A 17,375-nucleotide genomic window follows, 5' to 3' on the forward strand; every position below is an offset into this window, starting at 1 on the left:
AGTATGTTAGTTAGTAATTTAACCACCTATCACAAAATGCTGTACTTCAACAATGACAGGACTGTATTTTCAGTTTATTCTTCACGTGTTTGGTGAGATGAACTCCTGCAGTGTCGTTAGACGGTTAAGTGAGCGACGCCTCCATTGCGATGACTGGGAGGTGACTAAGTTCTGAAATTTTAAATGGGAAATGAGTAAGTGTTAAGGTTAAAATTGGTATGAAAGCTTGAGAGTTCTGCTCATCACTTCACATAATCTACTATACAGACATACCACAGAGGACCAGCAGGTAAGTGAGACACTGTGTTGTGATAATGCTGAATTTGTGAGGCTCTAGTAATGCTTTCCAAAGTAATGGTGGATTGTTATGAAAAACTATGTTTAAGGTATAAGGTTGGACACACCAGTGTCTGCCCAAGATAGTCAACAGTTACTGTAGTTTTAAAGCAACTTTTGGTTCCCTCTAACTATATGTCATGCTAGACTTTACCCAAAATATGAGTTACACTTTTTTTAATGGACATGATAAATCAAATGAAATCATATTTATTTATCCTCTTGGTTTTCAGGCATATCTCAGTCCTCTTAATATTAATAGATTATTTGATTATTCTTCCTGAATACCTGGTTGTTTGTTTTAATATTTTTCTTCAGTGTGCTTGGGTAGCACTTTACGTAGATAAATGACCAGATATTTACCAAGAAATGACATGGTTAAATGGAAATTACACAGGTATAACCTATGAATCACTTGTTTCTTTTGGATTCATTCAAACAACTTTTTTGCCACTTAATCTGTGAGACAAAATTTCAGTCATGGAATTTTCAAGGATTTACAGTATTATCAGACACATATTTTTCGTTCTACCCTTCTCAGGTACTGTGATTTCATCAATGATGAAAACAACTTGCCCTCAATTGAAACGAACCCTGTATCACTCCTGGTCTGCTGCTGCAGCCCTATACACAACAAACACCAGGCAGGGCTGGAGAGACCGATCAGTCCTCTTGATCACCTGTCTCACCTTCAGTCTCGTCCTGAGCTCCATCCTCCTCCTCTACCTGCGCTATGTCCTGCAGTACGGCCTGCTGGTGGCTGCTGGGATAGCATGCTCTTGCTGGGTGGTTGTGGGGGCCTCTCTGTTCCTCTCTAAGAGGGTGCGTTGCTTTGGGGTTCTGTTTGTGCTCTCCTGTGGGATGAGGCAGGGCCGGAACGTTCTCATCACTGCTGGGACCAGTTTGGTGGTTCTCAAGAATGTCCAGAACACGCTGGAGAACATCACAGGGCTCAGTAGGAGTATGGTATGCAACCTGCAGGCCAAGAGGGTGTCCATCAACACCACACCGCTCTGTAACTACATCAGGATGTTGAGATGGGTCGGTGATGTACTCAGAACGTTCACAGACTTCGGGGTGGCGGAATTGGTGTCTGATCTGGAGGTCACATCCAGAGGAGACTCTGAGAAGTTCATGGAGAAGCTGGTTGGAGCAGAGAGGACTCTGAATGGAACTGCAAAGAGCATCTGGGCCGCGGTGGACACGATATCCTCTGTAGGTCAGAAACTGTTCCCTGCCTTCAACTTCCTCCTACTGATGGGCTTCACAGTGCTGTACTTGAGGAGATACTGCCACAACAAGAAATTTGAAAACATGTACATAACCAGGACGTTCATTCATTTTGATGAGAAGCAGAAGGCAGAAGGAAGGCCTCCAGTGCTCCCCCTCACACCGAAGGAGGCTAGACGCTACATCACCATCCCTTCACCTCGACTCAGTGCCACGGAAGGGAAAGCAATGCTCAAATTCAGTTTCCCAGTGTTCACCCATTGTCTAGCCTGGGTCTTGTTCATAGGTGTTGATGTACTCATGTTCTGGTTCGTTGAGGTCATCAGAATGCGACTTCATGAGCTAGAGCCATTTCATGTTCCTTTGTTTATGAACATAAACGTAAGTAGCTATGTTAGTAAAACACACAACAAGGTGCAGTCTTAGTCAATGATTTATTGCATTAATTCATTCAACACAATCTAGCCACTAGGCTATAATCCTGTTACTGTACTGAACCATTGTTGTTTCAGGAAGACATGACCGTTATTGGTGTCACCATTTCAGAGGAGATCGACAGGAGGGATTTCTCCTACCAGGTGTCCCTCTTTGAGAAGAGTTGCCTTCCTAAACCTAGACTACTACTCTATGACTCCATCCGGCCCCTGGTTGTGTTACTAGCTGCCCTTCTCAGCATGGCCCTGATGTCTGCCAAGCTCACACAGATCAGGCTCATGGTGTGTGAGCAGTTCTTCTCCACTAACGCTGAGGAGAGGGTGGAGTTTCTGCATGCTAAGATCCTGAAGAAGAGATCAAGAAAGGAAGGGAAAAGGAAAGCTCAGGAAAGCAGTCTGAAATCCCTCATCAAGAAGGTCTGTATAATCCAGAGATCATTGAGAAACACTGATGGAAACCTTAGAATGGTATAATACTGTATATTACATAGATTTTCTTATGTGGCCTACAGCGCTGAACATTGTCATAATTTGTCCCAGGGAAAAAGTGCAGAGTCATTTCTCAGTAAGACAATAGATACAGTATATTTATGTTACTAATGTACTGTTTGATTAAGCCATACTTTCTTCATCAGCCAGATTTCTGGTGTCCAATACTCTACAGACCACAGGAGGATGACTCCTTTCAGCAAGCAAGCTAGACTTTATGCTGCCACAGGAAGAAGTGAGACACACCTTTTTTTGTTGAAAATGTGAATTATGTAACTCGTTACATTATATAACAACTCTAATCTAGACTAATGACATGTTGTCATTGTAAATAGATACAGTATTTCAGTTTGTTAATTAAAGTACCTGTATAAATAAAGGTAAAACAATTGTTTTGATAATAATAAAACAAATAAAGGTTAAATTATGGTTACCAAGGTTTCCAAGCAACTTTTTGAAGCAATGTAATGTGAGATGTAAATAGTTCAAACAATGAATAATTGGGACAAAATGACACTTAATTTTAAAGAATAAAAACACCACAGCCTTCAATCATAGTAACTGAGATATAAACTTCTTGTATCTCTATGTCATGTCTTTAACTTCTGCATATTCTTCATTGTTACTATGCCTATGGAGTTTGGATGATCATAAGTGCACAGGGTAATTGTCTGCAATGAGAACACATAGTTCTGCAAAACATGACATCTGTTTCAGTTGTTTAATGTTGATCAAAAACAACAGGGACAGTTTCGCTAACATCATCACACAAACCAGACCTTCCCTAAATGTGCACACCACTATTCAGCTCCCATCATGCACTTGGTGTTTAGTCACACTCCATTAGCATTATATCCAGATGCCACAATGCTCATTTACCACAGTGGGTCCTGACAGTGACACATCGCCCTTCACAGGATGCTGACAGTCAGTCAGGAGACGTACCCCTTTAAGCTTCTGTAACGTTGAAATATGATGTTACATTTACCAGATTATTTTGTCTCAAGGTATTTAGAGTTGGGTTCGAAATGATTGACTACCTTGATAAAGATGTGCAAAAATGACTGCATAAAATAAATCATTCAAATACTGAGCTATATTGTATGCTCAAATTTTATTTTATACTAATACAATTGCTGAGAGAACGATTTTGTTTAACAAGTAATATTTGTTTTTTCTCAAAGAGTTATTGACAATCCTGTTTTCAATACCTTTCAATACCTCACCTTGCGAAAATAACGGCACTGAGCATTTTTCCAAATTCCTCAATACAGAATCCTTCCAGATACTTGATATCCTAAGTCTGCGCTTATGGACTGCCCTAATCAATTCATACCACAGGTTTTCAATGGGTTTCAAGTCCAGAGACTGAGATGGTCACTGCAAAATGTTGATTTTGTGGACAATGAACTATTTCATTTTTACACCTACCTTTTCTCTCAGCAATTGTATTAGTATAAAATAATATAATTTACAACTTTTTTGAGAGCTTACAATATATCTCAGTATTTGAATTATTTATTTTAGACAGGCATTTTTGCTCATCTTTATCAAGGGCGTCAATAATGTCGGACCCCACTGTATATGAAGATAAAGGATAATGTGAAAATGTTTGCCTAATAACATAATTGGACGTCATTGCTCAATTGTGCCAGGCAGGTAAATTCAGTAAAGTGCAGTGTGAGTGTTTTAAAGAAAATATATACTATTATATACTAACCCAGGTCTGTTACTGAGAGAAGGCACAGTGAAAGAGAAGGCAGAGCGACAGAGAAGGCACAGAGATGAGTGGGCTGACTGTGACTCATACACTGCTGCCACTGACCCGTAGCGTGCCTCTAATAAACTCACATTATGTCTGCAGAGCCCCAGCGGCTCAGTACCATGCCAGCATGCCAGCATGCCAGCATTCCCAGTAGGAGACAATCCCAATGTGTAGTGTGATGCTGTGTGACAACAGCACTGGGCCTTTTTTACATAGCCAGGATCCAATCCAAGGCACGTTGCAGCACTGTGCACTGCACTACCGACAATTTCCCTGGTGTTTGTGAAGATCGCATTCATGGTAAACGCTGCGTATGTCAGCTCAAGTGGAAATTACCTTTCAATGTGAAACACTGTGCGCTACTATACAACGTGCATTTGATGGTATCCCGGTCATAGTTTAACACAGAGGTAAGGGTAGAGTCTCGTCCAATGCCCAATATGCCAGATACAAACATAACAAATAAATATTGTTGGAAGTTATGTGTTTAAATGGGCATCACCATCACTATCAAATATAACTATGCAAGTGTTTATTTCACATAGTAATAACATAATACATTTTATAAAATTTTATACATTTTACTAAATACTTTGGCAACATAATATCATCAGAATCAAAATATTCACTGGCATCTGCATTCAAACAAACATTAATTTTCTCTTGGTCCAGCTTAACAAAATTCACAGACCCGTGGTAGCCTTGAAAAGTTGAGAGAACATTTTGCATGTAGATCCGAAGCTAGAAATAACTTCATGATGAGTTCCATTCCTTTATATAGAGATGATTTCACCATCATAAGGCTTCCTGATTACAGGACTAGGCTGTCCCACCTGGAAAACAAACTGCTTTTTAAAAACCAGTGTTAATAACACAGGTATAACTACAACACTTGTAGAACCTTAATATATAGTGTTATTGGGCCTTATAAATACATTAATAGCACATCATAGATGCAGTCACGGAACATTATGAAACTTTATAATAAAGCGATAAGTCACAAGGCGCCATAATATTGAGACAGACCTGTTCCCTCTGGTTGACTCGTTTGTAGATGAACTCTGCATAGGGCTGTCTGGGGATGAAGCGGCCTTCTCCTGGTTGGGTCTTCAGCTGACCTCTCTCATAGACCACCTTCCCTCTGGAGATAGTCACCACGGGAACACCGTGGCATTCCATGCCCTCAAAGATGTTGTAATCCACAGCCTGGTGGTGCGTTGCTGCAGAGATCTTCCTACATGCGCACAAACATGCACACAAACAAACAGATGCAGATGTACTTGTTCAAATACTGTGTTGAATGAGGACATTACAAGTAATTAACGTTACACATAGGCTGTGTTTACACAGGCAGCCCAATTCAGAGTTCTTGCCAATTATTTGCATATCTGATACCTATCTGATATTTTCCCTAATGTGTAAACAGCAAAAAAACACAGGGAATCTGATCTTTTGAGTTCCGATTTATACCATCTCCATTTGTGGATCTCAATCCTGATACAAACCCAATCCTCCATATGCAACCTTTGTCTGGACATTCAGATCAGGTTTTTTCTTTCTGAAGTCATTTATTTTGCATATGACCTGTCGTTACCATGACAACCACTCATCAATTTAAAGGAACAGTGACAGGAAATGAGCATTGCATCTGAGTGCTACTTCAGAGTCTACATCAGTGTGCATGCGCAAATCTGATATGGGTCACATGTAAAACTGAGTGTGGACAGTCAGAAAAATCTGATATAAAAAGAAAATCAGATTTGGGTTCTTAGGGTGGCTATGTAAACACAGCCATAAACGTATATATTAACTCAGCAAAAAAAGAAACTTCCCTTTTTCAGGACCCTGTCTTTCAAAGATAATTCGTAAAAATCCAAATAACTTCACAGATATTCATTGTAAAGGGCTTAAACACTGTTTCCCATGCTTGTTCAATGAACCATAAACAATGAATGAACATGCACCTGTGGAACGGTCGTTAAGACACAACAGCTTACAGACGGTAGGAAATTAAGGTCACAGTTATGAAAACTTAGGACACTAAAGAGGCCTTTCTACTGACTCTGAAAAACACCAAAAGAAAGATGCCCGGGGTCCCTGCTCATCTGCGTGAATGTGCCTTAGGCATGCTGCAAGGAGGCAAAAGGACTGCAGATGTGACCAGGGCAATAAATTGCAATGTCCGTACTGTGAGATGCCTAAGACAGCGCTACAGGGAGACAGGACGGACAGCTGATCGTCCTCGCAGTGGCAGACCACGTGTAACAACACCTGCACAGGATCGGTACATCCAAACATCACACCTGCGGGACAGGTACAGGATGGCAACAACAACTGTCCGAGTTACACCAGGAACAAACTATCCCTCCATCAGTGCTCAGACTGTCTGCAATAGGCTGAGAGAGGCTGGACTGAGGGCTTGTAGGCCTGTTGTAAGACAGGTCCTCACCAGACATCACTGGCAACAACGTCGCCTATGGGCACAAACCCACTGTCGCTGGACCAGACAGGACTGGCAAAAAGTGCTCTTCACTGACAAGTCGCGGTTTTGTCTCACCAGGGGTGATGGTCGGATTCACGTTTATCGTCAAAGGAATGAGCGTTACACCGAGGCCTGTACTCTGGAGTGGGATCGAATTGGAGGTGGAGGGTCCATCATGGTCTGGGGCGGTGTGTCACAGCATCATCGGACTGAGCTTGTTGTCATTGCAGGCAATCTCAACGCTGTGCGTTACAGGGAAGACATTCTCCTCCCTCATGTGGTACCCTTCCTGCAGGCTCATCCTGACATGACCCTCCAGCATGAAAATGCCACCAGCCATACTGCTCGTTCTGTGCGTGATTTCTTGCAAGACAGGAATGTCAGTGTTCTGCCATGGCCAGCGAAGAACCCGGATCTCAATCCCATTGAGCACGTCTGGGACCTGTTGGATCGGAGGTTGAGGGCTAGGGCCATTCCCCCCAGAAATGTCAGGGAACTTGCAGGTGCCTTAGTGGAAGAGTGGGGTAACATCTCACAGCAAGAACTGGCAAATCTGGTGCAGTCCATGAGGAGGAGATGCACTGCAGTACTTAATGAAGCTGGTGGCCACACCAGATACTGACTGTTACTTTTGATTTTGACCCCCCCCCCCCCCTTTGTTCAGTGACACATTATTCAATTTCTGTTAGTCACATGTCTGTGGAACTTGTTCAGTTTATGTCTCAGTTGTTGAATCTTGTTATGTTCATACATATATTTACACGTTAAGTTTGCTGAAAATAAATGCAGTTGACAGTGAGACAGTGAGTTTCTTTTTTTGCTGAGTTGATATACAGTACCAGTCAAAGGTTTGGACCTACTCATTCAAGGGTTTTTCTTAATTTTTACTATTTTCTACATTGTAGAATAATAGTGAAGACATCAAAACTATGAAATAACACATATGGAATCATGTAGTAACCAAAAAAGTGTTAAACAAATCTAAATATATTTTATATTTGAGATTCTTCAAATAGCCACCCTTTGCCTTGATGACAGCTTTGCACACTCATGACATTCTGCCCACTGACACAGTCTATAATTTTAATGGTAGGTTTATTTGAACAGTGCGAGACAGAATAACAACAAAATAATCCAGAAAAACGCTTGTCAAAAATGTTATCAATTGATTTGCATTTTAATGAGGGAAATAAGTATTTGACCCCCTCTCAATCAGAAAGATTTCTGGCTCCTAGGTGTCTTTTATACAGGTAACGAGCTGAGATTAGGAGCACACTCTTAAAGGGAGTGCTCCTAATCTCAGTTTGTTACCTGTATAAAAGACACCTGTCCACAGAAGCAATCAATCAATCAGATTCCAAACTCTCCACCATGGCCAAGACCAAAGAGCTCTCCAAGGATGTCAGGGACAAGATTGTAGACCTACACAAGTCTGGAATGGGCTACAAGACCATCGCCAAGCAGCTTGGTGAGTAGGTGACAACAGTTGGTGTGATTATTCGCAAATGGAAGAAACACAAAAGAACTGTCAATCTCCCTCGGCCTGGGGCTCCATGCAAGATCTCACCTCGTGGAGTTGCAATGATCATGAGATCGGTGAGGAATCAGCCCATAACTACACGGGAGGATCTTGTCAATGTTCTCAAGGCAGCTGGGACCATAGTCACCAAGAAAACAATTAGTAACACACTACGCCGTGAAGGACTGAAATCCTGCAGCGCCCACAAGGTCCCCCTGCTCAAGAAAGCACATATACAGGCCCGTCTGAAGTTTGCCAAAGAACAGAGTAGAACTGGGTGAAAGTGTTGTGGTCAGATGAGACCAAAATCAAGCTCTTTGGCATCAACTCAACTCGCCGTGTTTGGAGAATGCTGCCTATGACCCCAAGAACACCATCCCCACCGTCAAACATGGAGGTGGAAACATTATGCTTTGGGGGTGTTTTTCTGCTAAGTGGACAGGACAACTTCACCACATCAAAGGGACGATGGACGGGGCCATGTACCGTCAAATCTTGGGTGAGAACCTCCTTCCCTCAGCCAGGGCATTGAAAATGGGTCGTGGATGGGTATCCTAGCATGACAATGACCCAAAACACACGGCCAAGGCAACAAAGGAGTGGCTCAAGAAGCAGCAAATTAAGGTCCTGGAGTGGCCTAGCCAGTCTCCAGACCTTAATCCCATAGAAAATCTGTGGAGGGAGCTGAAGGTTCGAGTTGCCAAACGTCAGCCTCGAAACCTTAATGACTTGGAGAAGATCTGCAAAGAGGAGTGGGACAAAATCCCTCCTGAGATGTGTGCAAACCTGGTGGCCAACTACAAGAAACGTCTGACCTCTGTGATTGCCAACAAGGGTTTTGCCACCAAGTACTAAGTCATGTTTTGCAGAGGGGTCAAATACTTATTTCCCTCTTTAAATGCAAATCAATTTATAACATTTTTGACATGCGTTTTTCTGGATTTTTTTGTTGTTATTCTGTCTCTCACTGTTCAAATTAACCTACCATTAAAAGTATAGACTGATCAGGTCTTTGTCAGTGGGCAAACGTACAAAATCAGCAGGGGATCAAATACTTTTTTCCCTCACTGTATATATATACATATATATATATACATACTGAGTGTACAAAACATTGGGAACACCTGCTCTTTCCATGACAGACTGACCAACAGTGGCATGTATTCATGGATGCCATAATGTATATTTCGTCTCTCCCTGTATTTTCATAATTTTCAGTCAATTCACAAGTGGCTGAATCTCACCGGATAACTTATCAGAGCGAGGAAAACAGCGCCTCTCTGTCTCAGTATTTTTATTTTTATTTCACCTTTATTTAAACAGGTAAGCCAGTTGAGAACAAGTTCTCATTTACAACTGCAACCTGACCAAGATAAAGCAAAGCAGTGCGATAAAAACAACAACACAGAGTTACATATGGGGTAAAACAAAACCTAAAGTCAAAAATACAACAGAAAATATATATACAGTGTGTGCAAATGTAGCTAGTTATTGAGGTAAGGCAATAAATAGGCCATAGTGCAAAATAATTACAATTAGTATTAACACTGGAATGATAGATGTGCAAGAGATGATGTGCAAATAGAGATACTGGGGTGCAAATGAGCAAAATAAATAACAATATGGGGATGAGGTAGTTGGGTGGGCTAATTTCAGATGGCTGTGTACAGGTGCAGTGATCGGTAAGGTGCTCTGACAACTGATGCTTAAAGTTAGTGAGGGAGATAAGAGTCTACAGCTTCAGAGATTTTTGCAGTTCGTTCCAGTCATTGACAGCAGAGAACTGGAAGGAATGGCAGCCAAAGGAGGTGTTGGCTTTGGGGATGACCAGTGAGATATACCTGCTGGAGCGCATACTATGGGTGGGTGTTGCTATGGTGACCAATGAGCTAAGATAAGGCGGGGATTTGCCTAGCAGTGATTTATAGATGGCCTGGAGCCAGTGGGTTTGGCGACGATTATGTAGTGAGGACCAGCCAACAAGAGCGTACAGGTCACAGTGGTGGGTAGTATATGGGGCTTTGGTGACAAAACAGATGGCACTGTGATAGACTACATCCAATTTGCTGAGTAGAGTGTTGGAGGCTATTTTGCAAATGACATCGCCAAAGTCAAGGATCGGTAGGATAGTCAGTTTTACGAGGGCATGTTTGGCAGCATGAGTAAAGGAGGCTTTGTTGCGAAATAGGAAGCCGATTCTAGATTTAACTTTGGATTGGAGATGCTTAATGTGAGTCTGGAAGGAGAGTTTACAGTCTAACCAGACACCTAGGTGTTTGTAGTTGTCCACATACTCTAGGTCAGACCCGTCTAAAGTAGTGATTCTAGTCGGGTGGGCGGGTGCCAGCAGCGTTCTATTGAAGAGCATGCATTTAGTTTTACTTGTGTTTAAGAGCAGTTGGAGGCTACGGAAGGAGTGTTGTAAGGCATTGAAGCTCGTTTGGAGGTTTGTTAACACAGTGTCCAATGAAGGGCCAGATGTATACAAAATGGTGTCGTCTGCGTAGAGGTGGATCTGAGAATCACCAGCAGCAAGAGCGACATCATTGATATACACAGAGAAAAGAGTCGGCCCAAGAATTGAACCCTGTGGCACCCCCATAGAGACTGCCATAGGTCCATGGGCAAGTTGCAGCGGAGGTTGCAGAGCTGGTGACCGGGGTAGTGGTAGCCAGGTGGAAAGCATGGCGAGCCGTAGCAAAATGCTTGTTGAAATTCTCGATTATTGTAGATTTATCGGTGGTGATAGTGTTTCCTAGCCTCAGTGCAGTGGGCAGCTGGGAGGAGGTGCTCTTATTCTCCATGGACTTTACAGTGTCCCAAAACCTTTTGGAGTTAGTGCTACAGGATGCAAATTTCTGTTTGAAAAAGCTAGCCTTTGCTTTCCTAACTGCTTGTGTATATTGGTTCCTAACTTCCCTGAAATGTTGCATATCGTAGGGGCTATTCGATGCTAATGCAGTACGCCACAGGACGTTTTTGTGCTAGTCAATTGCAGTCAAGTCTGAGGAGAACCAGGGGCTATATCTGTTCTTAGTTCTGAAGTTTTTGAATGGGGCATACTTATTTAAGATTGAGAGGAAAGCACTTTTAAAGAACAACCAGGCATCCTCTACTGACGGAATGAGATCGATATCCATCCAGGATACCTGGGCCAGGACAATTAGGAAGGCCTGCTCGCTAAAGTGTTTTAGGGAGCGTTTGACAGTGATGAGGGGTGGTCGTTTGACCGCGGACCCGTTACGGACGCAGGCAATAAGGCAGTGATCGCTGAGATCCTGGTTGAAGACAGCGGAGGTGTATTTAGAGGGTAAGTTAGTGAGGATGAAATCTATAAGGGTGCCCATGTTTACGGATTTAGGGTTGTACCTGGTAGGTTCCTTGATAATTTGTATGAGATTGAGGGCATCTAGTTTGGATTGTAGGATGGCCGGGGTGTTAAGCATATCCCAGTTTAGGTCACCAAGCAGTACGAACTCTGAGGATAGATGGGGGGCAATCAATTCACATATGGTGTCCAGGCACAGCTGGGGGCTGAGGGGGGTCTGTAGCAAGCGGCAAGAGTGAGAGACTTATTTCTGGAAAGGTGGATTTTTAGAAGTAGGAGCTCAAACTGTTTGGGCACAGACCTGGATAATATGATAGAGCTCTGCAGGCTATCTCTACAGTAGATTGCAACTCCACCCCCTTTGGCAGTTCTATCTAGACGGAAAATTTTGTAGTTGGGGATGGACATTTCTGAATTTTTGGTGGCCTTCCTAAGCCAGGATTCAGACGCTGCTAGAACACCAGGGTTGGTTGGCGGAGTGTGCTAACGCAGTGAATAACTCAAACTTAGGGAGGAGGCTTCTGATGTTAACATGCAAAAAACCAATGCTTTTACGGTTACAGAAGGCAACAAATGATAGCTCCTGAGGAGTAGGAGTGATACTGGGGGCTGCAGGGCCTGTGTTAATGTCACAAATTCAGCCGAGGCCGCCCCTCCTCCTTGCTCGGGCAGGCTTCGGCGTTTGTCGTCACCGGAATACTAGCTGCTACCGATCCATGTTTCTATGTTCTACTTGTTTTGTCTGTATTGGTCTCACCTGTTTCCCATCATGTAATTATGTTTTCCCTATTTAACCCTCTGGCTCACACTGTGTGTTGTGCATGTTTGTTCATGTTTTAGTTGTCGTATGTGAGCGGGTTTGTTCCTCCCTGCGTGGAGGTATGTTCATTAAGATACCTGCGAGTAAAGTACGTTTTTCGATTAGCTCTGTGTCCTGCGCCTGACTTTGTCCTACCGCATTACACTGACTCCTTGACAGTTAACCTCTACATCACCAGAGGAACAGAGGAGGACTAGAATAAGGATACGGCTAAAGGCTTTAAGAACTGGTCTTCTAGTGCGTTGGGTACAGAGAATTAAGGTTGGCAGATTTCCGGGCATTGTAGAATAGATTCAGGGCATTATGTACAGACAAGGATATGGAAGGATATGAGTACAGTGGAGGTAAACCTAAGCGTTGGGTAACATTGAAAGAGATAGCATCACTGGAGGCACTGATTGAGCCGGTCTCCGCGTGTATGGGGGGTGGAACAAAGGAGCTATTTGAGGCAGTTTGAGAGGGACTTGGGGCTTTACAGTGAAATTGTATAATAAGAACTAACTGGAACAGCAATAGGCAAGGCATATTGACATGGAAGAGAGGCATAAAGCAATCACAGGTGTTATTCGAGAGAGCTAAGACAACAACTGGTAATGGCGATAAAAGTTTGGGCTGAGGCTAAACAGATAAACAGGACAGGGTACCGTGTAAAGGAACAGTCCAGCAGGCATCAGCTGTGCAGCTGAGTGATCATAAGGTCCAGTGAACAGCAATATGTGAGTCCGAGAGCAGTTCGAATTGGTCCTACAGCACAGGCTAGCCGGAAGCACGGCTGTTGTTTGCGTGTGCTAGCGGGCCGGGGCTAGCAGATGGATCTTCGTGGTCGTTGCAATGGGAAGCCTGTTGAAACCACAGACGATTACTTCGGCAGACCAGTCGTGATGGATCGGCGGGGCTCCGTGTCGACTCTAGGAGGTCCCGTCCAGTTGACAGAGAGGTAGATAGCCGGGAGATGGGCCTGACTCGAGGCTAGCTCAAGGCTGATTAGCCAACAACAACATCCATTTGGTTTCAGCTAGCTAGTTGCGATGATCCGGTGTTAAAGATCCAGTGATTCAGTGATTCCGGCAGAAAAAACGATATGTTCTGGGTCGATAACGCGCTGTACAGACAGTGCAGACTGGCCGATAATAGTCCAGGCTAGAGCTGGCTGGTAGGTCGTGCAGGCCACGGACAATGGTGAAAAATCGCTAATGGTGGCTAATAGCAAGTAGCTAGTTAGCTGGCCACCCCCGTCCGGTAGACAGAGAGCTAGATAGCCGGGATATGGGCCTGGCTCGAGGCTAGCTCAAGGCTAACTGGTGCTTGCTTCGGGGGCAGTGGTGATTAGCCAACAGCAACATCCATTCGGTTGCGGCTAGCTAGTTGCGATCCAGTGTTAATGTCCAGTGATTCAGTTTCCGGCAGAAAATCCGACGTTCTGGGTGAAAACCGCTAACGGTGGCTAATAGCAAGTAGCTAGTTAGCTGGCTAGCTAGTTTCAACTGGAGATTCTAGATAAAAGGTAAGTCAATAATATAATCCGTTCCACATTGAGTGAGGCGGTTGCAGGAAAGTATATTTAGTAGAAGGATGAAAAGTGTGATAGGGAAATATGTACGAAAAATACAAAAAACTGGCTATTTACACGGACACACACAGAGTACACGACCGCACTGCTACGTCATCTTGGAAGTACTTGTATGTGTAGCCCATGTATTTGATGCTGTCTGGACCAAAATAATATAACATGTTGCCGCCGTAGCATTTGATTGATTGATGCTGATGTCAACTGTGGGTTGTCCTGGTGCAGCAAAACGCCCCCCAAGGAGGCCAGTTTGGATTTGGCTTCAGACCAATCAAATAATTTCCTTTGCAAAACGTTATTTTCAGAAAAACGGGTCGGTTTCGGGTCTGCTTGTGTTGATGTTTTGCAGTAGCTAGCTTTCTAAATCGGCCCTTTCCTAAGCCATGGATGGAGATCGCCAATGATTACGACGGCGATTCTGATCTAACCATAAATTAATATGTTGTGCCACTGGCCTGAGAAGATTGAAGTTCAATATGTAGAAATCAGTTCCATGGACAGCCACATGATATTTAGCAACATTGATTGGACTAAGTTGTTTTTGGTATCTTTAAGTTTGTTTTCAGTGTATTAAACTTAGCGTATATAGCCTTGTTGATTTTATTATGTTTAAATCTTTAAGATGAAATGGTGCTGGAATAGCAGTGCTCCTGTTTTCTTTGTGCTGACTTGCGGTAACTCCGTGGTTCTAAATCAGTACTTGTTTAGTAAACTGTCGAAAATGTTTAATTGCTTGACCATGCTGTAGGTGATAACTGTTTGTATGCAATATTTGCTTTGTGGACTTCACCGGACTGATGCTGCTCTCCGGTTTTGTGATGAAACAAACGTATGTTTAGTTGAATTTATTCCGCCACTGTGTGACTGTTGTCTTTTTGTTGTCATGGACTTATTGTACAGTGCCTTGCAAAAGTATTCATCCCCCTTGGTGTTTTTCCTATTTTGTTGCATTACAACCTGTAATTTAAATGGATTTTTATTTGGATTTCATGTAATGGACCTACACAAAATAGTCAAAATTGGTGAAGTGAGATGAAAAAAATAACTTGTTTCAAAACATTCAAAAAAAGTAATAACGGAAAAGTGGTACGTGCATATGTATTCACCCCCTTTGCTATGAAGCCCCTAAATAAGATCTGGTGCAACCAATTACCTTCAGAAGTCACATAATTAGTTAAATAAAGTCCACCTGTGTGCAATCTAAGTGTCACATGATCTCAGTATATATACATCTGTTCTGAAAGGCCCCAGAGTCTGCAATACCACTCAGCAAGGGGCACCACCAAGCAAGCAGCACCATGAAGACCAAGGAGCTCTCCAAACAGGTCAGGGACAAAGTTGTGGAGAAGTACAGATCAGGGTTGGGTTATAAAAAAATATCAGAAACTCTGAACATCCCACGGAGCACCATTAAATCCATTATTTAAAAAATGGAAAGAATATGGCACCACAACAAACCTGCCAAGGGAGGGCTGCCCACCAAAACTCAGACGGTACTCTGGTCAGATGAGACTAAAATTGAGCTTTTTGGCCATCAAGGAAAACGCAAAGGCGCAAACCCAACATCTCTCATCACCCAGAGAACACCATCACCACTGTGAAGCATGGTGGTGGCAGAATCATGCTGTGGGGATGTTTTTCATCGGCAGGGACTGGGAAACTGGTCAGAATTGAAGGAATGATGGATGGCGCTAAATACAGGGAAATTCTTGAGGGAAACCTGTTTCAATCTTCCAGAGATTTGAGGCTGGGACGGAGGTTCACCTTCCAGCAGGACAATGACCCTAAGCATACTGCTAAACCAACACTCAAGTGGTTCAAGGGAAAACATTTAAATGTCTTGGAATGGCCTAGTCAAAGCCCAGACCTCAATCCAATTGAGAATCTGTGGTATGACTTAAAGATTGCTGTACACCAGCGGAAACCATCCAACTTGAAGGAGCTGGAGCAGTTTTGCCTTGAAGAATGGGCAAAAATCCCAGTGGCTAGATGTGCCCTTATTGATGTCACTTGTTAAATCCACTTCAATCAATATAGATTAAGAAAAAGTGATTTTTACATTTTTATCATGTGGAAATCAAAGAGGACATTTCCCAGTGCCTTTAAATTGACATAATATTGTATCTGCTTTTTCCGTGAGGTATGAAACATGACATAATGTTTCCTCTCTAAATGTCACAGGGTTTGTATTCTCTCCAGGAAAATATTCACAAAGGATTGGTAGTGCTGAGCAGAGCCCTCTATTTGATTTAGTCCATGCAGTATTAAATACAGAATCAAATTCCCACAAATTTGAATTCCAAATATTTAATTTCATGCAACATATTGATTCTATACTGAGTGGACAAACCATTAGGAACACCTGCTTTTTCCATGACATAGACTGACCAGGTTCAAAATTCAAAAGGCACTCGCACATCTGAGCTATCTTTGTTGCAGGTGCATGGTAACAGTTGAATAAGATGAGAAAAATGAAGAAACCCGCACACTGCTCTTGCTAGTATCGCTGCTCATTAATAAGCTTTACGTATCGGCCTCAAGGCCTTCGTCAGAGCTTTTAACTGACCAGCTGAAAGCTATGATCTCTTATTGATGTCACTTGTTAGATCCACTTCAATCAGTGTAGATGAGAATAAGGCTGTAACGTAACAAAATGATGAGGAAGGGAAGGGGTCTGAATACTTTCCGAATGCACTGTATTTGCACAGCATTCAGAAAATATTCAGACCCTTGACTTTTTCCACATTTTGTTATGTACAGCCTTATTCAAAAATTTATTAAATCGTTTTTTCTCCCTCGTCAATACTCCATAATGACGAAGCAAAAACAGGTTTTTAGACATTTTTGCAAATGTATTACAAATAAAAAATTGAAATATCACATTTACTTAAGTATTCAGATCCTTTACTCAGTACTTTGTTGAAGCACCTTTGGCAGCGATTACAGCCTTGAGTCTTCTTTGGTATGCCGCTACAAGCTTGGCACACCTGTATTTGGGGAGTTTCTCCCATTCTTCTTTGCAGATCCTCTCAAGCTCTGTCAGGTTGGATGGGGAGCGTCGCTGCACAGCTATTTTCAGGTCTCTCCAGAGATGTTGAATCGGGTTCAAGTCCAGGCTCTGGCTGGGCCACTCAAGGACATTCAGAGACTTGTCCCGAAGCCACTGCTGCGTTGTCTTGGCTATGTGCTTATGCTCGTTGTCCTGTTGGAAGGTGAACCTTCGCCCCAGTCTGAGGTCCTGAGCGCTCTGGAGCATCAAGGATCTCTCTGTACTTTGCTCCGTTCATCTTTCCCTCGATCCTGACTAGTCTCCCAGTCCCTGCCGCTGAAAAACATCCCCACAGCATGATGCTGCCACCACCATGCTACACCGTAGGGATGGTGCCAGGTTTCCTCCAGACGTGA

The 17,375-nt window shown here is 43.0% G+C and overlaps 2 protein-coding genes across 2 annotated transcripts in view; one reads left to right on the forward strand and one right to left on the reverse strand.

Moving 5' to 3' along the window:
• Positions 1–894: 894 nt before the first annotated feature.
• Positions 895–3,098, forward strand: LOC311122611 (dendritic cell-specific transmembrane protein-like; the record flags this gene model as incomplete). The annotated part of the gene is made up of 3 exons (XM_084196952.1): positions 895–1,947; positions 2,079–2,421; positions 2,640–3,098. 3 exons carry the CDS (start codon positions 895–897, stop codon positions 2,699–2,701), a joined length of 1,458 nt encoding a protein of 485 aa, XP_084053078.1. The 3' UTR covers positions 2,702–3,098.
• A 98-nt stretch (positions 3,099–3,196) lies between these two features.
• LOC311122610 (dihydropyrimidinase-like) overlaps positions 3,197–17,375 on the reverse strand; it is a 35,158-nt gene continuing 20,979 nt past the window's right edge. The window contains exons 8-9 of the mRNA XM_084196951.1: positions 5,281–5,488; positions 3,197–5,087 (exon numbers count right to left, since the gene is read on the reverse strand). Coding sequence (XP_084053077.1) covers positions 5,028–5,087; positions 5,281–5,488 — 268 coding nt within the window. The 3' untranslated portion in view covers positions 3,197–5,027. The remainder of the gene's footprint in view (positions 5,088–5,280; positions 5,489–17,375) is intronic.

This window comes from Coregonus lavaretus, assembly GCF_964263955.1.
Source record: "Coregonus lavaretus genome assembly, contig: HAP1_SCAFFOLD_781, whole genome shotgun sequence".
Classification (NCBI taxonomy): domain Eukaryota; kingdom Metazoa; phylum Chordata; class Actinopteri; order Salmoniformes; family Salmonidae; genus Coregonus; species Coregonus lavaretus.